The sequence below is a fragment of the Trichoderma breve genome, chromosome 5 (genome assembly GCF_028502605.1).
Source record: "Trichoderma breve strain T069 chromosome 5, whole genome shotgun sequence".
NCBI lineage: Eukaryota > Fungi > Ascomycota > Sordariomycetes > Hypocreales > Hypocreaceae > Trichoderma > Trichoderma breve.
Window position 1 is genome coordinate 1775924 of NC_079236.1, and position 22370 is coordinate 1798293.

At 50.9% G+C, this 22370-nt stretch overlaps 8 protein-coding genes across 8 annotated transcripts; 3 read left to right on the forward strand and 5 right to left on the reverse strand.

Annotated features, from left to right (window-relative positions):
- Positions 1–51: 51 nt before the first annotated feature.
- Positions 52–2826, reverse strand: T069G_08216 (ATPase family associated with various cellular activities (AAA) domain-containing protein; the record flags this gene model as incomplete). The annotated part of the gene is made up of 6 exons (XM_056175426.1): positions 52–641; positions 709–2200; positions 2260–2509; positions 2564–2619; positions 2682–2709; positions 2783–2826. The coding sequence occupies 6 exons, from the start codon at positions 2824–2826 to the stop codon at positions 52–54; spliced, it is 2460 nt and encodes an 819-aa protein (XP_056026375.1).
- Positions 2827–4231: 1405 nt separating this feature from the next.
- Positions 4232–5318, reverse strand: T069G_08217 (chromatin associated protein KTI12 domain-containing protein; the record flags this gene model as incomplete). The annotated part of the gene is made up of 2 exons (XM_056175427.1): positions 4232–5200; positions 5313–5318. 2 exons carry the CDS (start codon positions 5316–5318, stop codon positions 4232–4234), a joined length of 975 nt encoding a protein of 324 aa, XP_056026376.1.
- A 952-nt stretch (positions 5319–6270) lies between these two features.
- Positions 6271–7059, forward strand: T069G_08218 (uncharacterized protein; the record flags this gene model as incomplete). The annotated part of the gene is made up of 1 exon (XM_056175428.1): positions 6271–7059. The coding sequence occupies one exon, from the start codon at positions 6271–6273 to the stop codon at positions 7057–7059; it is 789 nt and encodes a 262-aa protein (XP_056026377.1).
- Positions 7060–7468: 409 nt separating this feature from the next.
- T069G_08219 (smr domain-containing protein) lies at positions 7469–8316 on the reverse strand (the record flags this gene model as incomplete). Its single annotated transcript, XM_056175429.1, has 3 exons — positions 7469–8062; positions 8113–8213; positions 8283–8316. The coding sequence occupies 3 exons, from the start codon at positions 8314–8316 to the stop codon at positions 7469–7471; spliced, it is 729 nt and encodes a 242-aa protein (XP_056026378.1).
- Positions 8317–14961: 6645 nt separating this feature from the next.
- T069G_08220 (g-protein alpha subunit domain-containing protein) lies at positions 14962–16239 on the forward strand (the record flags this gene model as incomplete). Its single annotated transcript, XM_056175430.1, has 4 exons — positions 14962–15079; positions 15169–15511; positions 15580–16136; positions 16196–16239. The coding sequence occupies 4 exons, from the start codon at positions 14962–14964 to the stop codon at positions 16237–16239; spliced, it is 1062 nt and encodes a 353-aa protein (XP_056026379.1).
- A 1824-nt stretch (positions 16240–18063) lies between these two features.
- On the reverse strand, positions 18064–19338 carry T069G_08221 (uncharacterized protein; the record flags this gene model as incomplete). Its single annotated transcript, XM_056175431.1, has 2 exons — positions 18064–18473; positions 18654–19338. The coding sequence occupies 2 exons, from the start codon at positions 19336–19338 to the stop codon at positions 18064–18066; spliced, it is 1095 nt and encodes a 364-aa protein (XP_056026380.1).
- A 365-nt stretch (positions 19339–19703) lies between these two features.
- On the reverse strand, positions 19704–20948 carry T069G_08222 (uncharacterized protein; the record flags this gene model as incomplete). The annotated part of the gene is made up of 1 exon (XM_056175432.1): positions 19704–20948. The coding sequence occupies one exon, from the start codon at positions 20946–20948 to the stop codon at positions 19704–19706; it is 1245 nt and encodes a 414-aa protein (XP_056026381.1).
- A 494-nt stretch (positions 20949–21442) lies between these two features.
- Positions 21443–21998, forward strand: T069G_08223 (uncharacterized protein; the record flags this gene model as incomplete). Its single annotated transcript, XM_056175433.1, has 2 exons — positions 21443–21672; positions 21728–21998. 2 exons carry the CDS (start codon positions 21443–21445, stop codon positions 21996–21998), a joined length of 501 nt encoding a protein of 166 aa, XP_056026382.1.
- Positions 21999–22370: the final 372 nt, after the last annotated feature.

Below are 22370 nucleotides of genomic sequence, written 5' to 3' on the forward strand. Positions count from 1 at the left end.
AATACAAGGGATCCAGGGTGCTGTTTCTTTATTGCCCATGGCCACCATACTTTAGTCGTAGAGATCGTCATCGTTACCGGCATCGCCAAAGGCGTTGCCAGCGTCGCCGCCAGCACCACCCTCAGCTCCGTCAGGGAACTTGAAGTAGGCACCAGGTCCAGCGTTCTTCATCTGCTGGGCAAAGGCCTCATATCTGCGGATCTCGACATCGCTGACGGATCGGCGAGCCATCTGCATGGCCTCCTCGAAGTGGGCCTTGGTCAGCTCAGGAACAGGGTCCTCAGCCTCATCATCGACATCCATATTGTCGCCAGCGGCCTCACGAGCCTTTGTGCGCTCAATGTCTGCTGTGATGGCCTCCTTGATGGCAATCTTGACGGCGCGCTGGGTGATGAATCCCAGATCGGCACCAGAGAAGCCGTGAGACTTGGCAGCGATGTAGCCGAGGTCAACGTCGGCAGCGACAGGAGTCTTGCGCAGCTGAGCCTTGAGGATACCAAGACGGCCAGGCTCATCAGGAAGAGGTACATAGATGAGCGAGTCCAGACGACCAGGACGGCAGAGAGCAGGGTCGAGCTGCTCGGGTCTGTTGGTAGCACCAATGACGAAAACGTTCTTCTTGGAAGTCATACCGTCCATTTCTATGACATTAGTTAGCACGAATTTTCACATATTATTTCTCTAGGGCGCCAGTGGCGGAATACTTACCAGTCAGAAGCTGGTTGACAACTCGGTCAGAGGCACCGCCAGCATCACCCACAGACCCACCACGAGCCTTGGCAATGGAATCCAACTCATCGAGGAAGACGACGCAAGGAGCAGCCGCTCGGGCCTTGTCGAAGATGTCTCTGATGTTGCTCTCAGATTCACCGAACCACATGCTGAGCAGCTCAGGTCCCTTGACGGAGATGAAGTTGGCAGCGCACTCGTTGGCGACAGCCTTGGCCAACATTGTCTTACCGGTACCAGGAGGTCCGTAGAAGAGGACACCTCGAGATGGGGAGAGACCAAACTTGAGGAACTTTTCGGGGTGGTCGACGGGGTACTGGACGCTCTCTCGGAGGTCCTGCTTGACTTCCTCCAGACCACCGATATCCTCCCAGCGGACGTTGGGGACTTCCACGACCGCGACCTCGCGAAGAGCAGAGGGGTTGGACACGCCCAGGGCGAATCGGAAGTTCTCCATGGTGACACCAAGGGAGTCCAAGACTTCGGCATCAATGGTATCCTCGTCAAGGTCAATGAGGTCCATCTTCTCACGAATCTGCTGCATGGCAGCCTCGGAGCAGAGGGCAGCAACATCAGAACCGACGTAACCGTGGGTCTCGGCAGCAATCTGCTCCAGGTCGACGTCATCGGCCAACTTCATGTTCTTGGTGTGGATCTGGAGAATCTCCAGACGGCCAGTTGGGTCGGGGATACCAATGTCCACCTCACGGTCGAAACGGCCGAATCGTCGCAGAGCCGGGTCAATGGAGTTGGGTCGGTTGGTGGCGGCCATGACGACAACGTTGGAGCGAGCCTTCATGCCGTCCATGAGGGTAAGGAGCTGAGACACAACACGGCGCTCAACTTCACCGTTGGTCTTGTCTCGCTTGGGGGCGATGGAATCGATTTCATCGATGAAGATGATGGCGGGTGAGTTCTTCTCAGCCTCCTCAAAGGCCTTTCGCAGGTTCGACTCGGATTCACCAGCCATTTTGGACATGATCTCAGGACCATTGATGAGGAAGAAGAAAGCGCCGGTTTCATTGGCAACGGCACGGGCCATGAGAGTCTTACCGGTACCAGGAGGACCGTAGAGCAGGACACCTCGAGGCGGCTTGATACCAATGGACTTGAAGAGCTGAGGATGGCGGAGAGGAAGCTCAACCATTTCTCGGATCTGGGCCATTTGCTTGCGGCATCCACCGATGTCGTCATAGCCAACCTCGTTCAGGTTGTTCTCCTCCTCGTCTCGCTGGATAGGCTCGCCCTCACAGTGAATGACGGTATCCTGAGCAACGATACCATATTCCGGAGGATCCACCTCGACAACCTTGAACTCGACTTGCCTCATGCCACCACGGACGATGAACAGGTCACCCTGCTTTACTGGTCGGTAGGCTTCGCGGAAGTATGGGGCAAGGAAAACATCGAAAAGGGAGCCAGTGAGGCCCTCGACAGTGTCGGCAATGGGGAGCACAGCAATTCGCTTGGCCTAATTGTAATGGTCAGATGTGCTGTTTCATTGGGGTGGTTGATCTCGCGGGTACTCACATATTTGATATCGGGGCAAGGAGAAATGGTAATCATATCGCCGTGCTTCACTCGGAGGTTGTGACGGACGACTCGGTTGATTCTAGCACTTCCCTCATCAAGTTCCTCGTCGGCAAGGACGATGAGCACTGTCTCCTTTCTCTTCTTGCCTCGTACGAGGACGGTGTCGCCGCGGAAGAGCTGGAGGGCGTCCATGGTAGCCTCGGACAGGGCAATGATGCTGTTGTCATCGTTGACGGCATCGGTAACCCTGGATTTTCGTTAGTATGTGATTTCGTATTGTTCGTTCGAGATGAGCACCTACATCAGCTGGTTGGGCTTCTTCTTCTTCTTGAGGATGGCAGTGGCGGTGTCATCTTCCTGTGATAAAGTTAGTTTCCCCGCCCTGGGTATCTAAGCAAAGCAAGGTGGGCTGAACAAACATGCTTGATCTCCGCGCCGGAGGGGTCGCTGTAAATGAGGTGGTTAGCTGGTTCTACCTTCTTGATAGCTGGGCCAGATCATCTCCAGAGGCTATACATACGTCAAGTTGACCTTCTTCTTGTGCTCTTCAGGCTGAGAAGCCATGGTGTCGGATGACGGCTGTGTTCACGACGATGTGGGGTGAGAACAGGACCAAGGCCGGGGCTCGAGGAAACGAAGAAAGAAAAGAATACGCAGATGCTACCTCCTCAAAGCTGGTCTGAGAAAGAAGGAGGAGAAGGAGAGTTGATTCTTGATCTTGTAATCGGGGAGAGAATGGTATGAAGGAGAGAAGGTTAAAGCTAGAGGTGTCCAGAGAGAGTTCCCATAGATCTGGCACACAAGGCCTAAACGTAGCCACGGGCACCCACACGCCCCCGGAGCAGAGGGGCACGGGCCAATGACAGCGCGCGCTGCCCTGAGCGGAGCGGAATATCATTGATGCAGGGGGCCTTTGAGCGCTACCGGCTCATGGGTTACTGGGCGAGGCTGCGCTGTGGCCGCCAACAGTGGAATCTTCTGCCGACTTCCACTGAAAGAGCGCCAGGCAACTGGGGACGCGCAACAGGCTACCAGTGGCATGTACCGGCAAGGTCGCTAATCAGCGCCCACACACACAGTGACTCCCTGCCCACAGCGTACGATGACGAGCTGCAGCCTGGGCAGAGCTGATCGAATAAGCAGCTGGTTTGCACGTATTGCCACAGGACTGGAGGCATCTACCAGCTTCTATTTGCCCCCTGATAGCGTTGCGATAACCCAATTTGAACGTTTTGATACTGTCAATTAATTGTATTGCCTCGCTGCGACAAACGTGGAAAGTACCCGACTACCTACAAGTACTAAGGTAACCTTGATGTCCGCCAGCGTTGACATGGGTCCTGGTATTGTGATGAAGTCATCCTGAAGTATCTATTGACTCCATACATCTTTGTTACTAAGCAGATGCCGAGGCCATCGTAACGTCTCACAAGACTTGCATTCTACTGTTGTGAAGCGTCCTCGAGTAAATCTTCATTGATCAACTATTTTGCTGTTTAGGAGGAGTAGATTCAGGTATTAACATTGAATGTCTACCTAGCTGATTTGTTGTAGCTTCCGTGATTCTCCTCGTGGCGCGCGTTCGGCTTTGTTTCCCGCCGCCACTGAACCTTGCATGCTGTAAGCATGATCCATATGCATCTCTTGTCTAAAGCATCAAACCAGCCTCCTCCCAGCATCCCATCAGCGTATCTGATTACATGCATTGAGCAATTACCAGGCATCCAAACTTCGGTCACCCTCATCATATTCCATTGGCTGGCCTCTTGATTTCCAATTCGTCGCCTGCTCTCTCCCCATGTCGTCTACCCTGTAATATTTTGTAAACCCGTGGGGCAACCCTATGTGCTTTAGAAAAGAACATGTTAAGCCTGCTATCAGAAACGGCAAATCGGAGAAGCGCACGGAGTCTGTGAATCCACAGCAAAAAAGTAGAGACTATAGGTATCATCCGCGCTTACTAAACGTCTCATTCATTCTCAAATGCGTTATTGAGGTAGTTGACAAATGACTCCCTCAACGAGTCGGCAGCCATGTTGGTCACCTTCTCCAGTCCAATCCCCCCTCTATTCAAACCCATAAAGGCTCTTCGATGCCTCTGCAGCTCCGGCAAGCCAATCTTTCTCGCCGGCAGCTCAACGACAAGCTCTTTCTTGCCACCGCTAAGAGAGACTTTGACCTCGCCGCCGCCATCATCGCCCTGTTGGTCCAGGATTCGCTTCACAATGTCCTGCGTTTCACGATCCAGCATGTACAGGTAATCGCCACTCGCATCGCGCCCTCGGGGCTCCGTAGCCTGGTTTGGCCTGATGATTTTGCGGCCGTCTCCCGCAACGGCCTCCCAAAGAGAGTCAAACGTCTTCTTGACCTGCTCGTCATCGTCCTCCCATATAATCGTAAATAGAGGACTATCCCAGCGAGTCATGGGATTAGGCTCTTCATGTCGAAAGACGAGGTTCTCCCAGTTTGCAGGCTCATACGGCTCTGCAATGTCGCCCGTTGTGTCGGCCCCCTCCTCATCAGCCGTAGTCTGGCTTCGTTTTAGCCTGTCTTCGTTAACCTGCTGCGCGCGGTCTTTGGAGCATCCAATCTGTAATATGCAGCTCGGCGTTCGAACGGCTTTCGCCTCGCAGTGTAGCTGGTACCGCCAGCCTTTGATGTAATTCAGGCCATCGAGGATGACAATGTCCTTGTCGCTCAGCACTCTCTTTACGGCGCCGTAAATGGCCGCCCTCGCATCCTTTTCGCTGGCGTTGGCCGATCTTGTATGCACCGGCACCGTGGAGAGGTCGTACACGGATCGCGATATTGAAAGCGAGTCGTCTGATATCAGGTGCAGCCTGTACTTTGTTCCGGGGATGCGCTCGGCGAGGTAATCATGCAGTTGCTTCGCCCGTGTCGACTTGCCCGACGTGGGCAGTCCCGTGAGGATGATGAGCTATAGAGAAACGCATGGCGACCATGTTAAAATGGGAACCCCCTCATTTTTTTACAGAGTGATGGTGACGATGGGCTTGCGTGTGGAATGACGCAGCGAGTAACGTACGTACCGGCATCTTGTTGCCGAGCTCAAGGACTTCTTTGTGATGCTGTCGTTACTGGTTTATGTGGGGGGAAGAGGAATTTTGTGTGGCAGAGCTCTTAGTCGGCCTAGTGTAAATTTTTTGGTGGTGAGATACGACAAGTAACGTCACTCGTCACAGTAGTAAAGGCGTCCATCTCGCTGATGGATGATCTTCGCACATACATAGCCTCAACTAATTAAACAGCCGCAGCGGGTAAGAATAAGAAAAAAAAGTCTTTGTTCGGGTACGCCGTCCTGAAAGGGCCAAGCTGGACAATATATCAAACAAGAGACTGACGAAACATGACTCCTATTTCTCTCAAGCCTATCTCGCGGCTGCTGCACCGCCTCACGGCCTACTGAAAAGGCCCATTCCATTCGAGCAGGATGCAAATCCTTCTGCCGGAGGTCGGCAGCACGGAGGACGGACCGCCGAAGAACGGGCGCTAACTCATGCCTGGCTAGGGGACTTGGAGAGATCAAGAGAGATGGCGCTTTTCCGCATCAGGAAATCGATTCAATCTGGCCAATCAGACGTGTGTTCCTGGAAGCGACGAGGCCTCAGGCTTATCGAACCTATTTCAGAGATGGCCATTCGAGGAGTGTTGCAATTGCTCGTTTTCAGCCTAACAGGATGCCGGTATCCGTAGCGTTCATGGTTATGGAGAAGCTTACAGGTAAACGCGTAACTGGCCTTGATGAAAATGAAAAGTTATATAACTTGGGGTTTGGTTGCTTGTTTGAGAGAGTCCATCTCAGAACATCAGCAACCTCAGAACACAATTGAATAGGAGACTCAAGATATACTTTTGTCTTGTCTTTGAAAACAATACTAGTAATATTGGTTATTATATTATTGTATTCCTTCCCACCTCTCCTACTTCAATTTACATAGCCAACTCATTTCAACTCAACTCCCCCCTTTACACATTACACAACCAACCATGGGCCGCCCTCTCCAATCATACGATGACATTGCCATCGCCGAACTCGCATTCTATCTCTTCGCCCTAGCAGGAGGCATCTTCCTCTGCCTCAAGCATGGCTTCGCCAAAAACGCCGGCTTCCGAGCACTCATCATCCTCTCCCTCGCCCGTATCATCGGTGCCTGTCTTCGCCTGGCAACGATTTCCTCTCCAGACAACATCAACCTCTACATTGGTTGGATGACACTCGAAGGCATTGGTTTGGCGCCTCTCATCATGCTTGCTCTTGGTCTCCTCACTCGTGTTTTCGAGTCCATCCAGACCAAAGGCCGCACCCTCATCCGACCCCAGCACCAGAAGTTCGTTGAGCTTCTCATGCTCCTCGCCATTATCCTCCTTATTGTGGGTGGCACCGAGTCTGACTTCACCATTGTCGATGGCAAGCCAAAGGTCAAATATTCCACTGTCAGCCACGCTGCCGAGGGCATTCTGGTGGCCATCACGGCTCTCTTGGCCTTTGCCATTGTCCTCGCCATCCTCAACCAGAGCCATGTTGGCGCCGGCGAACACCGAATCATCTTCACCGTGGCCGTTTGCTTCCCGCTTATTCTCGTGCGCCTCGCATACTCGTGCCTCCTCATCTTCGGTGGCATTACTTCCACTCCTTGGCTCTATCTCGGCATGTCCTCTCTCATGGAGATGATTGTTACTCTCTTATCGGAAATCCTTGGGTTCAACCTGGACAAGGTCGTGCCTCAACCAGTCCCGCGAAGCGATGAGGAGATGCAAGCTTTTAGCAGTAAGTAGGAGAACTGCTTTGAAGGGGTCTGCAATTGATGGGGTTTTCAGGATGGATTACTAAGGGCGAACAAAGGTTACAATAGGATCAGCGCGGAACGGCAATGGGATGATTAGAGAAATACCCCTTTGATATTTGACTCGGTATAGCTTGGCATAAAGAGCTTAGATTGTTTCATTCTTTCACAAACAGTATCAGTTTTCTAGAATAAATTAGTTTCTGACTTTGACTTTATTTGATCTGATTGGTGTTGTTTATTGAAGCTTATCATGGTAGAAATGCATAAAGCCAATATCCCATGTGGTATATGTGTGTATCTAAAACAAGGTATTTGAAAAGCAGAAAAGGAATCTCCAAGTATCACTCGAATAGCCAAAACTAGCAACATTGACGCCATAGTATTGCTTTGCGTCCACTCTACATGACCGCGCAGCAAGCCTTTTCCAGCTTTTGCAGGAGGAGCGGAATAAGGCCATCGGCCGTCTCCTCCTCTTGTTCTTGATGTTGTTGGTGATGCTGCGGAGGTCGGTGCTGGCCACCGTGCTGTTGCTGTCCATGGTGAGGAGGCTGGTATTGATCTTGGTGGCCTCCATACCCGCCGTGCTGTGGCGGGATAGGCTCTCCGCCCTGGAGGTTGATGTATATCCTGCCGGCATTCTCCTCTGTGCTGTACTGGAGGCCCAGTTCGCGACACAGCTCCTCCACCTTGGGCTTGAGCTTCTGAACGTGGTTCGACGAGTGGTTGCCCTTGCCGACAATAGCGTGCAAGTGTGTCTGGCCACGGGCCTGATCCGCGCGAATGCGCTGTTCGAGAATGCGCTCCGCCTCCTCGACGAATTGTCCATGAAGGTCGATGCTGTCGCCGTCGACACGGCCGGGGGCGTTGTTCTCGCGGAAGATGTAGTCGGAAGCCTGGCGGTTGTATTCCTTCATCTTGGCATCGTGAGCCTTGCCTTGGTTGGACAATTCCTTTGCTCTGGCACCGTCGCCATCTTCGTAAGCGCGTTTAGACTAGGCATGTCAGTCTACAGAAAGCCGTCTCTCGAGTCGCTTCAACGTACACGTTCGTAGCAGTCGCCGCGCTTGTCAGCTTCAGCACGGGCAAGGGCGCGTAGATTATCATATTCTCGCTCTACTTCTGGGTTTTCTTCGTGATGGAAGGCTGCCGTCTTTGGGTCAGCCAATTGCGCCAGGTCGAGAGGTCAGTCATCAAGGGCAACAAACGACTTACCACGACTGCCCAATTGCGTCATAGGAATCGACATCTTGATCTCTGGGGAAGCGGACGCCTCGATGATGCTCAATTCAGTGATTTGGGACGCGAGCGATGCAGCGCGGACGAAGAGCGCTGTCGACGAGAACAAAACTCGGTGATGTGCAAGTTGGGCGCTTGCGGTCAAGCAACTTTTGGCCGATTGGAGGCGGTGCCTGGCGCCGGCTGGAATCCGAACCAACCAGATCTGAAAGATCGGTCACAACGCAGATCCGGCGCCTCCACATGCGGTCGCTGATGGCCATTACATTTGGTTTCTGATTTCAGATGTCAACATTTACTTCACTACATTGCTCTGCGACGATGCACGGTCCAAATTTGGTGCTTCTTTCTGCGTCAAGTTACATGTCAACTGCAGTTGCATCTTTGGTGCTATCAATCTCTATGAGCACAGACAAAAATCGGTCATCTCTGATGTAGATACCTAGGACAAACACCTACCCAGGAACTGCTTCAGGGATGCCTTATATCTGGCTGGGTACAGATAATTCGTCATTCTCGCTCCTTTTTTTTGCTATTACGAAACCGTTTAAAATTGCGAATACTTGAAACTGATTCTATATCTTTTTAATTGAAAGGCGGTAGTAATGCTGAGCTCTTCAATTGTTGGCTACTCATCTTATCTGTACGCAGTCCAACTACTCTATACGGAGTAGAAAGCGCATGAGTACCACACCGTTACTTCTATAGCTCATTTCTTTCTATGCTCTCTGTTTTTATGTGATACCTCATGTGGCTAGTATGCTATGGAATCTTCTATCCCGTGTGGATCATGAGCGTCCAGATAGAGATCTCATCTCCATGGTAAACACCATCTCCCTACCTCTAGTTCATAACCCCTACAAAGGGAGATGTGCACCTGGCAACCATGTGGCCCAACCCCTACTCAGCTAAGGAGTACCCATCTCATAATTCCACTACCACGAACTTTTACCTGTGAAATTGGAGAATTACGGCCTTGGCACGGGCAGTGAAATTAAAGATGTTACTACTGGTGATTTCTTTGGGGAGTCATTGTAATCACATGCGGCCACTGCTTCAGCTCGCTAATACAGCTGCATGATACAGAGCCTTGTCTCTTCCATATTTCCTCGGAGAACACCGCATTTGATCAGAGCAGTTCATTTCATCACTATATATATCTTGAAACTCATAAGTCCGATGAGGTGACGGGAAGCCCTATCGATCCGACGATCCACGTGGATATTGTCCGTCATAAGGCGTACAACTTCGTAGAATGGGCTGAAGCATTTGTCCCATAATCCCGAAAAAAAAGCAAATATGGAGGGACTAGGCATTTGAAACCATTCGTAGCTGTAACAATTGGCCGCCCATTATAACCAAGGAGTTAGCAGCAGTACGAGTAAGCCATCCTGTTTGACAATCTGTAACAAGATCTGCATATGTTATGCGCTTGCATTGACTCCCGTAGAATGTCCCTAATCGAAGCTACCTGTTGAAACTGCTACGGACGACGGCTTCAAAGAGAAGCCGAGGCAGAATAAAGAAGCGATCTTCTCTCCAAGACCAGGATGATGCTAGGCGCAATACGAACTTCAGGCCGCAACTGGGGATGAGACAGGCATCCTGGCATAGACTGTTGGAGATCGCGTCACAGTGTTCCAGGTCAATTTCAACATGGCGCTGCAACAGACGGCTGTTGTCATGCTATCGTCTGGTATCAGGAGCCTAGTACGCTCTGTTTGGCGTTTTGAGTTTCCCGCTCGGCAGTTGGAGTTGCTCCCGTTGTTTGGGCGCATGCAATCACATGCCGTCCTCGGGATGTTCTTACATTGCCGTGCCGGCTGTTGTAATGGTCAGACGTCTGGCGTATTATCGAGTGGTTCTTCGACAATGCCGTATGCATGAGCCAAGGACGTTTTACGGAGGTTTTCTTTTGTGTCGACATATGACTCTCAACTCGCACTCCCCATATAGCAGTGAGAGTCATGCTCATGGGCAAATACTGATGATCGCGATGATCACATCGCCATTTCGGCCATGTCGACCGGGAACTAGGCGACGGCCGTTGCAGCACACATAAAGAAGCGACAAACAGAATACCTACCTACAGTAGCCTACGCGAATGCCATGGGTCGGATATAAGGTCGATTAACACGCAACGGTTTGGGCAGTACGTACCTCCAGGCGGTTTGATGCCTGTCAATCGGAATTATGTATCGTCACGAGCGGAAAGAGTAATTGAATACGGTGTGGCATCAGAAACATCAATGCGTCATTCCCGATCTCTGCTGCTTATGTTGCTATAAGGCGGAGAAATAGTACGAGCAACGGCACGGGGGCACGCGCACAGACACTGCAATAAAAAAACGGCTCCATGGCTTTGCATTTGCCCAGACTTGTCATCTCCTGCAGCGGCGCGGCCCCGGTTCAGGGGATGGGGATTGGTGATGAGTGTCTCATCCGCTCTTGATACAAGATCCACAGGCGAGAGAAACAGGCTGATCACGACGCGCTACACGCCAGGCACCTGTAACTGTATCAACCATGGGGCATGAGTACGCTGCTGCTCCGTGCTTCTAGCAGTTAATACGTAAATCGAACGTTCAAACACTTTCTCTGCGGCACCAAGCAGAGCAAGACGGCTGTAGACTTGGCTGCGAGGCTCTGCGGGCGTATGCATCGGGTGAAACAAGCTGTTCTGGGGATACGTGGATAACACTGATGTGGTCAGCATCTTGTGTTAGGATATTGGCGTACTCGTATGTAGAGAAGTATTACAGATCGCTTCCTCACCGAGTGTGTGATGGGTGCGTGTAATACTCGTAATAGCCGGGCAATGTAGTTGATCGCATGATAATGCACTCATGTCCGTAATCGTGCAGCCAGCGATTCATATGGGACATTTGATATTTGATCTATCCAATCCAATCCAATCCTCTCTTCTATCCACCCAAGGTACATGTACCTGTTACGGTTTTCATCAACTCTGTGGAGCGAGCCAAAATGAGGGTGCTAGCGGTTCGGCGCAGATGAGCGCTCAACGGCTGCCGCGGCGTTTGGGAGGGACCTGTAACTACGTTATAGCGCCTGACACCAGTCTGTATCATCAATGGAAGCCAGCATTACTGGAGTAACGTGAACAGATGCAGATGCTCAACTCGTAGTAGTACGCACTAGGTAATGGTAATACTACCCGCGGTGCTTGGAAGCCAAAGCGCTGATGTTTGGTTGTGATTGCGCGGGATACGAGAAAAGGCATGGGTGGCACTGAAGCAGCAAGTCTCAGTACCTGCGACAAGACTCGTACCCTCCAGGTAGCTGCAGATAGCTCAGGTTACCAGCTGGTAGCCGCCCCATATTCGATGCTAGGAAATCATACCAGTTGGCCCCAGAATGCCCCAAGCTGCTAGCACCACGGAGCAGTGGGGCACAATGTGTGAGAAAGGTGGTACGTAGCGTCAAACCGGGCAATGGTTTGATTTCTGTCCATGTTCCTTCTGAACTTCTTCCCCTGGCCATCATCGTGCTGTTTTTTTTTCTTCCTGCGCTTGGCGTGGCCGGGGCCCCTTATTTTTCTTATGTTGTTTTTCTTTTCTTTTTTGCCCTGAAGAAGATAACGAGGCTGTCTCATGCTACACTGTTTCACCCTACTACAAAGAGGAACAGAAGATTGATCCTTTCTACCTCTCAAAGTCTTGTAGTTCGTACAAGTACGAGTACATTAGTATGCCAGCGCACTCCATGCCTTTACGGTACTAACCAGCGTGCGGCCGGTGAAAAACGGTGGCGTTTTCTGGGTCTTGATGCCGCTCGGCTGGACGCAGATGCTCACATGTAATTTGCGCCTGCAGGCAGATGGACTAATGCGCCTTCGTCTGATTATGCTCCGTAGTCTTGCTCCTTAGTGGTACTGCTGTAATATCAAACACGATGTTTTCGTCTGGTCTTTTTTTCAGGAGAGAATTGATTGATTGCGTTTAGCAAATATTACCGCGCTGTACTTGGAGTCAGATTGGATCAATACAATAATAGCTGGGTGCCTTGTTAGCAGCAGCAAACAGGGCTGTGGCACCAGCATATGCGCGGAGCCATGAGGGCGGACCTCTGGCTGACTTTTGCTGCACGGAGTAGTCCGTGAAATCGTACGGAAAGAGTCCAAGCGCGCCGAGACCGTTGTTCTGGTAATACCTGTAGGACGGAGAACCTGTAACAGAAGGCCAGAATTTGTTCGAGAAGCCTCAAGCTACGCGACTAAAGATCAAATGGCTCCGTTTCTTCGTACGGAGAAAGTACCTGTACTAGCAGCCCCTGGTCGAGGACCCCTGACCTGCTCGGGTATCCGCTCTGTAGCATTTATTGCCCTGGGAGAAAGATTTGAAGCCATTGTGGCGATCATTAGCGATGGCGAGCAGCAAAAGTGCGGCCTGCCATGTATTTATTAGTGTAGTAGATGTGATTCGTCTTGAATGACACTGAGTTGGCGTATAAGTTAGCCGTAGATGCCTCGTTTCTAGGATTTAGGCATCAGTATGAAGGATTCAACAAACTAACAATCCCGTCACAAACGCAGCAGCTCTATTGTAGCAGCAGCAAGCGACGGCAACAGGCAAACGCGCGCATCAGCATCGTCAATGTTTAAAATTGAACGTGATGGTTGAATTGCCCTTTCTCCCTAGCTCCAGAATCACATTTGCACCCACCCAGGCCAGGGGCCCCCATGTCGTCGCCTGCTGCTCTAGGACAGTCGCTCCACCGCGATAGTTGGAACTCCAAACCTGCTCCAAGGGCTCCCGGCGCTCTCAGTGGCCCAGACCAGGGGCTCAATTGAACCGGCTAATGCTCGAACCCCCGTTCGTGCCAAATTGAGCATCCCAGAGTCCATGTGGCATGATGATTGGTCGCTTAATCAAGATGAGTGAGCCTGGGACATTAAAGTGCAAGTAGGGAATACCGCGTAAGAGTAGTGCGTGCACAAGTCCAGCGTTAGTACGGAGTACATACGATTACTCGTACAGTAGACGGCACGAGGCCAATTGGCTCGCGATGCCATCCATCAGATCCTTTTCTGCGCTTCCTCTGCCAGCCTGCCTGCCCGCTGCCTTGCCGTTGGGCTGCGTCGCACCGCATTGCCTTGCGTCAAAGCGTGTGTGCGTTGCGGTAGAGCCATCGCCCAATAGGGATCGTGATCCGTCCGCCATCTGTCGCCTACTCCGACGTGAGGCTGTACAAAGATGCTCGCCCTTTGCACCGACTCGACTCGAGCTTCAAACTGCTTGCTCCTGCCAGCCCATGCGGCCGCTGAAATTACCATCATGCTCGTCCGCCTGATAGCTGCACAGTACGCGCCACTGGCCCGTGTAACTTAGCAGGTCTGCGGAGGCGCTTGATCGGGGATGCAATTAAAAACACATCATGTATCTCTGTTGATCCTGGTCAAGCCACCCTGACGAGTACCAGCACTAAAAGCTGTGCTGTGCTTTTGGCAATTTGTGGTGGAGGTGCAGCAGAGCGATTGCTTCGCCAGGTACAGGTACACGGTGCTGCGAATGGGGCAGACCGAGTGTCGGCAGCCGTGCGCACCGTGTACAAACGCAAAAGGAGATTCATAGTGCGAAATGGCCTCGTTTCAGCGCCCTCGCCTCGTCCATGCACTGTGCAATCCACCAGTTCGGGCTGCTGCGCGCACTTCCCCCGTCATAACGTGACGGCACCTCGCAGCGCGCTCCCTGCTGCAGCAGCGGTGGAGCCGCTGAAGCTGGAGCTCTGGCTAGGCAATTGCTAGGCTCTAGCCCGCCCAGACAGACCCTGGCGGCCCCGGCCATCTCCACAGTTTCCAGGGCGGATTCAGGTACGGTGCTTGCCAAGTACATCCGCGCTCCCTTTTCTCGCGCTGGAGGCAGCACTAGTACAAGTACTTGCATGTAGAATGTAGAATGTAAGGTATTAGGAGCTTGGCCCCCCCAACACTGAGCCCCCCTACGGCAATAGTACCTCCTTCTCGGCCATACCTTTTGGAGCATCCTCTCGCTCGCATCCTCCCCCAGCCGGTTTTGCTCCTCTCGCCCCCCCAATCTCCATTTCCGTCGCGGATCTCATTTCCACGACACCCAATTCTGCGTCTTCAACCTGCGCACCAAACTCTTTCCTTGGCCATCTTCTCTTCTCTGTTTGCGATTTTTGTTCGTGTCCGCCTTGAATTGCCCTCCATTGGCATTCATTCCTCGCCTAGCAGGCCGTGTTCTAGTAAGCTTCTCTTCTTTCTCCCTTTGCTTTTCTTTCTTGCTCTTCGTGCATTTTTCTCGGGGAGCATTGCCTCGTTTTCCAGTTGTCCTTTTTGCGCTGCCAATAGGGCTTCATCGACCGCGACTGCGCTTTTCGGTTCCTCTCGACCATCAGCCATCTCGTGAGCGACACGACGCGAAATCCTCGCTCAGAGCTTCTCGCTTTCGACGCTCTCTCGCGTGCATTGTCGCGATTGCTCGTGCGACCCAGCAGGCGGCAGTGTTTTCCCTCGACGAACCCCTGACTAACAGAATCTGCTCTCCTACAGTATCAACGTCGGCATCATTGGCGGTTCTAGACACGTAGCATACGCGAATCATTCATTTTCATCTTATTATAATTTTCATTTTCAAGACGAATTCTATTCATACCATCCCCCACAGTCGCCAAAATGGGTTGCGGAATGTCTACAGAGGACAAGGAGGGCAAGGCCCGGAACGAAGAGATTGAGAATCAGCTCAAGCGGGACAAGATGATGCAGCGAAACGAGATCAAGATGTTGCTTCTGGGTATGTACACCATTCGGCCGTGTTTGGTGCAGAATCTACGCTGCTGCTCCCTGTCGAGTTCCACCACCCGACTAACAACGGACTGATAGGTGCTGGTGAATCTGGAAAGTCGACCATTCTCAAGCAGATGAAGCTCATCCACGAAGGTGGTTACTCTCGCGATGAACGCGAGTCGTTCAAGGAAATCATTTTCAGCAACACTGTTCAGTCCATGCGCGTCATCCTCGAGGCCATGGAGTCTCTCGAGCTGCCTCTCGAGGACCAGCGCATGGAGTACCACGTCCAGACCATCTTCATCCAACCTGCTCAGATCGAAGGCGATGTCCTGCCCCCGGAAGTTGGCGGTGCCATCGAGGCTCTGTGGAAGGACCACGGTGTACAGGAGTGTTTCAAGCGATCTCGCGAATATCAGCTGAACGATTCAGCCAGATAGTAAGTTCACTTTTCTTTTGGCTCGCGCCATCAAAAAGTCGCATTCGTGTGCTCACCTCTGCCACTAGTTACTTCGATAATATCGCGCGAATTGCCGCTCCCGACTACATGCCCAACGACCAGGACGTTCTCCGATCACGTGTCAAGACCACTGGTATCACCGAGACGACATTCATCATTGGTGACTTGACCTACCGAATGTTCGACGTCGGTGGTCAGCGATCTGAGCGAAAGAAGTGGATCCACTGCTTCGAGAACGTCACCACCATTCTCTTCCTGGTCGCCATCTCCGAGTACGACCAGCTGCTGTTTGAGGACGAGACAGTCAACCGAATGCAGGAAGCTCTGACGCTCTTCGACTCAATCTGCAACTCCAGATGGTTCATCAAGACGTCCATCATTCTCTTCCTCAACAAGATCGACAGATTCAAGGAGAAGCTGCCGGTCAGCCCGATGAAGAACTACTTCCCCGATTACGAGGGTGGTGATGATTATGCGGCCGCATGCGACTACATCCTGAACCGATTCGTCAGCCTGAACCAGCACGAGACGAAGCAGATTTACACGCACTTTACTTGCGCCACAGATACCACCCAGATCCGCTTTGTCATGGCAGCAGTCAACGGTATGAGATAGCTCCCTTGACGCTTTTATATGGAATCACAGCTAACTTTGTCATTTTAGATATCATTATTCAGGAGAACCTCCGTTTATGCGGTCTCATCTAGACGACTTGTCCTTTCTCTTTTTTTTCTATTTTTGTTTTAAGACGCACGAATACCCTCAAACTCGATTACGACCGCCACCAGATGGGCCACGGAGATACGGCTCATGATCTTGATTGTACTCCTTGCGCCAGCGAGACGACAGCCAGCTCAAGGAGCTTCTTCTTTTTTTCTGCGGGCTTCTCCTTCGCAATCTTGAACTGTCCTAGATAATGGTACTTTTTTTTTTCTAAAGCTAAGACTCTATGGCGAACATTCGGCATTTACAAGACTTGTGAGAGCTATTACAAGGATTGTCGGGAGATGCTGTGTATCAAAATGAAATCTTCTTTTTCAATTTCAAAAAAGAAGAGGATATGGCCAACGTCGTGAAAGAAGGGAGGCCGTCAAGGGAGTGGAAACGGCGTGGCAGCTCATGGGAAGAAGGGAAACTACTTACATCTGACACGATTGTGCGAATGGGCGGCGGCCATTTACTTTGTTTAATTATGAAACCACATTTTTTTTTTCATTCGGCCTGTCTCGCTTAAAAAAAGTGTATTGTCATATATTCCAGCTTTCCAGTTTTCTGTACTCGCATATTCAGTTTTTTATCTTGTTATTTTTCTAATGTGTCGTCGCCTCATCATCTTTTCATTGTCTTATTTGTTCTCGTCCTTTTTTCTGTTTTGTTTTTTTCCGAATCTGAACTCATGCGTAAAGGACCAGTTGTTTTCTTTCTCATTTGCGCGTTTCCTTACTGTCTTTGTTTCTCTTCTCTTCATTTTCTTTTCTTCTTTTTATTGCGATGGCGAGCCGAGGAGGGAAAAGGACTTGGGCATGGCAGTGGGCGGGGGAAGAGCGGGTAGTACGATATTTGTTTTGCCTTGGTGTGGGAGAATTATAGCATGGAGGAGGCTGGGTGTAAAATTCGAGTATTTTATGTAATAGTCATGAATTGTCTTCAATGTTGCTGTGTCTCGTGCGTGATTCTGTGCATTCCAATGGTGATTGCTGGTAATGCGTGGGAGCGTAGGTATAGAATAGCTTAGTTGTATGAGAAGGCATGTCTACTAGGTAATCACACCGAGTCACGTATTTTATTCATGCAGTTGCAATTATGAAAAGCCAAATGGGTATTGTACGTCCTATAAGTGCCAAAGCAGCAAAACTAAAAGGGGGTATATATCCTCTGAAATAGCAGCCAACTTCTCAAACTCCCTCCCCGTACGCGTAACTCATGACCAAAGTTCGTTAGTTCGTCAGCAAAAGTGATAAATGCCCAATGTCCACCATGTATGTGTACCAGATATGAAAGAAAACTGGCGGAAAAAAAGAGACCGTGGAAAACATATAGAAGCACGCAAGCATATGCTCAAAATCTGTGTGTCTTGTATATGACGTCGAAATTATGAAAAGATGAAGGATTTTTAAACTTTCCAATATCTCCCCCAATGTGGGATATCGAAACAGTAAGGCATCCAGAATGTGGCTTTTTGGTTCATCGAATGAATAAGGCTGGTGTGGGCTGGACAAATTTGCTTGATATGCATCGCTAGTTGTAGCTCTTCGGTAGCCAAGCTTAACTTGACAGAGCAGATATGGAGTTAATGGAATAATCTGTAGTCATGAAAGTCAGTCCTCGGACAGAAGCAGTAAACTCGCGGCGGGGAACATACCATGTTCTGACCGACACCTTCTAGCCAAGGTCGAGCTGTCAAAAGGGCTTTTCTGACATTTGAAAGTAGCATATTCTTCTTTCGCTTTTGTCCCCTCTTCTCTCCTCAGGACCATCACCGCTCTTAGAAGTAGCAGATAATGGTAACAGCAAAAGTAGCCAACAAGAGCTCAGCTCAGGACTTCGTCAGGAGGGGCGTCAGCCATCGAAGCCTCAGTTGCCTGAGTGTGACTATTCTGGGCGCGCTCCCTCTCCAAGGCAGCATTCTGCTCCGCCATGCCCTCAGGGGTCCTGAGGAACTCCTCGTATTCTGCAATTCGCATGCCGAGCTCCTTAGCAGCGGCTTCGATTCGAGCAAGAAAACGGTCCCTTCGAGAGAAGGTGGCTACATCGGTGATTGTCTGGGTGATCAACTGCTTGGTTGACTCAGACAGGCCCCATTGAGTGATGTCTGCAGAGAGATTGATGTTGGCGTTGGGCGATGTAGACTGCGATAGCGCAGGTGGCTGCAGAGCCATGAGATTTGCCGAAGCAGCGACTGATGCTGCGAACAAGGTTTGCGGTTGCGGATGGTTGTTCTCTGTGCAGGATAATTAGCATTGAATAGTTCAACTGATATGATGAAGCTGAAGTGTTGGTCATGAGAACTGGGAGTGAAAAAAATGAAAGAGGAGGACGACGAAGAGATGAGACAGAAGAGAATACTACATATCTCTCGCTTATCTTATGTGCAATTGATAGAGATGAAATCGCAACTCACCATGAAACGTGCACCTTGAGCCACTTGCGTTGAACCAGCAGTTTGTACAACTTCCACACATCTGGCCGTCATACACAACGCACTGAGTCCAGGGTCCATGACCCTTGTGGCAATTCTTGCACGGCTTGGGGGCGCTCTGTCCCGTCATGTGAGCGAGCAGAGCCTCAACGTTGCTTCGACGCTCAATGTTGAGCTTCTGGTCGACGCGACGCTGAGTCGGTTCTCGCAACGCAACTTCAGCGGCGAGCTTCTTGCACAGCGCACTGTCGATTTTGACCTGGTCCCCATAGGCGGCATAGGCCAAGTCTGCTGCAGTTCGAGCTGCTGGATCTTCTGGGGATGAATGGTCGGGCATCTGGTGGTCATCAAGCTGAAAGTCGTCGGCGGAGCGAAGAGCACTGAGCGATGAGTGAAGAGGCGTCATTGAACCTCCATTGGCGAGCATGTTGATGGCTGTGAACTTATCGGCAGATTCAATCGGGCTCTCCTCAATGGTATCACGCTCAGAAATGGCATCTTCAAGAGTCGTGGATTCATGGTTGACAGTCGAATTGGCTGCTTCCTTGGCGTATTGCTCGAGCTGTTCCTGAGCTGCAGCAGAAAGAGACGATTGACGGCTGCCCCTTCGAGCACCAGACCCTGGAGCGGGCTTCGTGACTTTATTCGGGCGTGGACGAGAGGGCATGATTGCAATTGAGATGCAATTCAGGAACTAGCTGAGATTCCTTGAGCCAGAAGCTCCTGATGAGCGTGTAAGTGAGGTTGTGATGGTGATGCTTTGGGTTGGAGCGGCAACAGCTGGGCGCAGCTGTAGAAACCCGGCAACGCGATAGAGAGAGTCTGGGCCTTTTTAGGCAGATGCGTACTGTGCATAAATATTGCATTTTTGGCAGAGAAATCGGTATTTCGCACGGTGTTGAGACTCTGTCGCTTGTGCAATGCTTCAGATTCAGTTCACTTTTTGCTGACTGGCATTAGGGCATCATTCAGAGTTAGCATCAATGGCCTCGCTTGTTACTCTATAGCATTCACATTTTATTTGATTTCCTCTTACGTGCTAGCATTCAAGTTGCTCGGCTGCTCCCAGATTCCTTGGCCGCGGCCCTCAGTAATCTCCTTCCATCGCTGGGCAAACTCTCTCAGGCCCCCCTCTCCTGCAAGACTGGCATCGACAACCTCCTTAGGAAGCTTGTGAGCAGAGTACTGTGGCGAGCTAAAGTTGTACGCCTCCGGGTCGTTCTTCCTGACGAGGCGGACTTCTGGCTGGCGATCTGGGCTGTACTCAGCACCTGCATCGTCGTCTGTTTCATCTGCCGTTGTCTCCCCTTCACTTCCATCTGCGTCCTGACCCTCCGAAACGGATCCGTACAGAGGATTCTCAACTTCCATGGTGAGAAGCTCCTCCCATGCAAAGAGAAGGCTGTCCGTGCTTGGGGCCCATGGGTTAATATCCATGAGTCTCACCTTTCCCAAGCCATCCTCGGCAAATGTGTTTCCAGGTATGTAAATGTCAAAGACAAAGGAAGAATCGGGAAACGTCAATCTCAGCTTCTGGCGGAAGAACGTCCTGATCTTCTTCCACAGCTGTCCCTGGAGCCTTTCTAGGAAATCGTAGTGGTTGAGATCTCGCTGCGTAATTCCAATGAGTGACCGGTGCTTGACAAAACACCTAAATTCCAGAGCAACATGAGGCGTGAAGAAAGGTCTAAGGACAAGGACCGGCGTAAACGGTCTCATTGGCGGAGTATCTGTGCAGTCGTCAAATGCATGAAGAAGATCATGCGAGACGAAAGAAGACGACTTCAAGAGGAGATAAATGTCGTTTGGAGTTGTGCATTTGAGCGTGTTTTGATGCGGCGATATCCATTTGGCGTCTTTTGGAGAGGACCAGTTGAGCTTCGGCGCGACAGAACCACCCAGCTCGGCGATTTTCTGCTTGATTAATTCGTGTGTTTCCGGGAAGCGCTTGTTAGGAGGAAGTCTTTCCTCCTCTTCCTCGTCCTCGTCGTCAGAAGAGTCATACGAAGAGATTCGGGGATGCGTAGCAGCAGAGCTTGACCACTCTGCCTCCTCTGGCTCATTAGCCTCGTCATCGTCTGCGAGAATGATGCCGTCTTCATGGAGATATGATATAAATGCCGGTGGAAGAGGTATTATTCGCGACTTGAGACATGAGCTTCGGTATTTGGGGAACCAGGCATCGTATGAACAATTTTGGATATGGTCCCTGGTAACTGGTGGGAAGACAACCGTTGACTCGCCCTCTCTGGGGAGGATCTCGGGAAGGTGTGGCATCTTGGAAAGAGGATGTGCTGTACAGAGGAATGATCGATCCAAGAGAGAGCTGGGAAGAGCGATGACAATAAATAAATGTCTATATGACTCTATGTAGACAGGCTAAATGGGTTAATTCAAGAGGTTGACTCATAAGGATGCATCTCGCATGTAATAATGCAGGGTAAGAAAATGGCAGAGGGGCACAATTTGCCCCTCCGTTATCGAGTTCTGCCATGACTCTTTCACCTTTATCAGCGGCAAGCTTTCACCGCCCAGCGCTATTCTCCATTCGCAGCGCTTCTGGCAGCTAGCCGCAGTGGACTTCCCAGCAGGATGGACGCTAGAGCCGCTAATGATGACAGTTCCAGTTACCTGCAGCGCTCTGGCTCCAGCAAAGAACCTTGAACCTTGAATTTTGAGTCTCGACGCGACACAGCCATCAAGCTCCATCCTCGAACTGCCATTGTATCGTATCGCCGCAGACAACACTTGAGAAATACGCAACAACGAAAATGTCTGATAATGTCGGTCTCTCGACGCCGCGAGGCAGTGGAACCTCGGGCTATGTCCAGCGGAACCTCGCCCAGGTCAGGCCGCGTGATTACGCCGCGCCGTATCCCAAAGATCGAGACAGCATGCGACACAAGCAGCGACAGCCAGACAAGGCAATTCTAGAGCACGATCGAAAGAGAGAGATTGAGGTCAAGGTATTTGACCTAAGAGACCAGCTTGAGGAAGAAGAGTATGCCATCTCCCTGATGAATACGCAAGTGGCAGCAATGCTAACCATGTCACAGGGTTGATGAAGAAGAGATTGACCGCCGGTGCGACGAACTACGAAAGAAGCTGCTTGCGGAGATGAATTCGAAAAACAAGGCCAATGCACCGAGGAGGGCTTTCAAGGAGCATCAAGTACACGAGATGGCCGATGCCAAGATCAAGGAGAGCGAGCGTCTGAGGAGAGCCCTGAAGATTAGCTCCGACTACGAGGAAGGAGGACACTGGAAGAAGCAAGAGGAGAGATTACAGGAATCACTGGCAAAAAAGGAAGAGGAAGAAAGGGACTGATTTACCCATTCAGCGCTATCCATCGCTTTTGATATGAAAAAGCGATATGCTTGGCTTTATTTGTACTACCGGTTTGGGTCTCTATGGTTGGGTGATATTGGAGTTTTGGCGTTTCCTGGTAATGCGAATCTATGGGAAGGCCTCTATTTTCAGCCATGCGGTTGATATTTGCGAGAGCGACGACGAGATCAATATTTGAAGCAGCTTGATAATTCGGGCTGAGTAACATCGTGATGTTGAAGAAGGACTGGCTTAGGACACCAACAAGCTATTGATAGATTTCTCGAGAAATGATGCTCAGTCAAAGTTTTGTATACACCCTCTTGGACTTTGAGTCAAGACAAGTCGTCGTATCAACTAGAAAGGTGACTT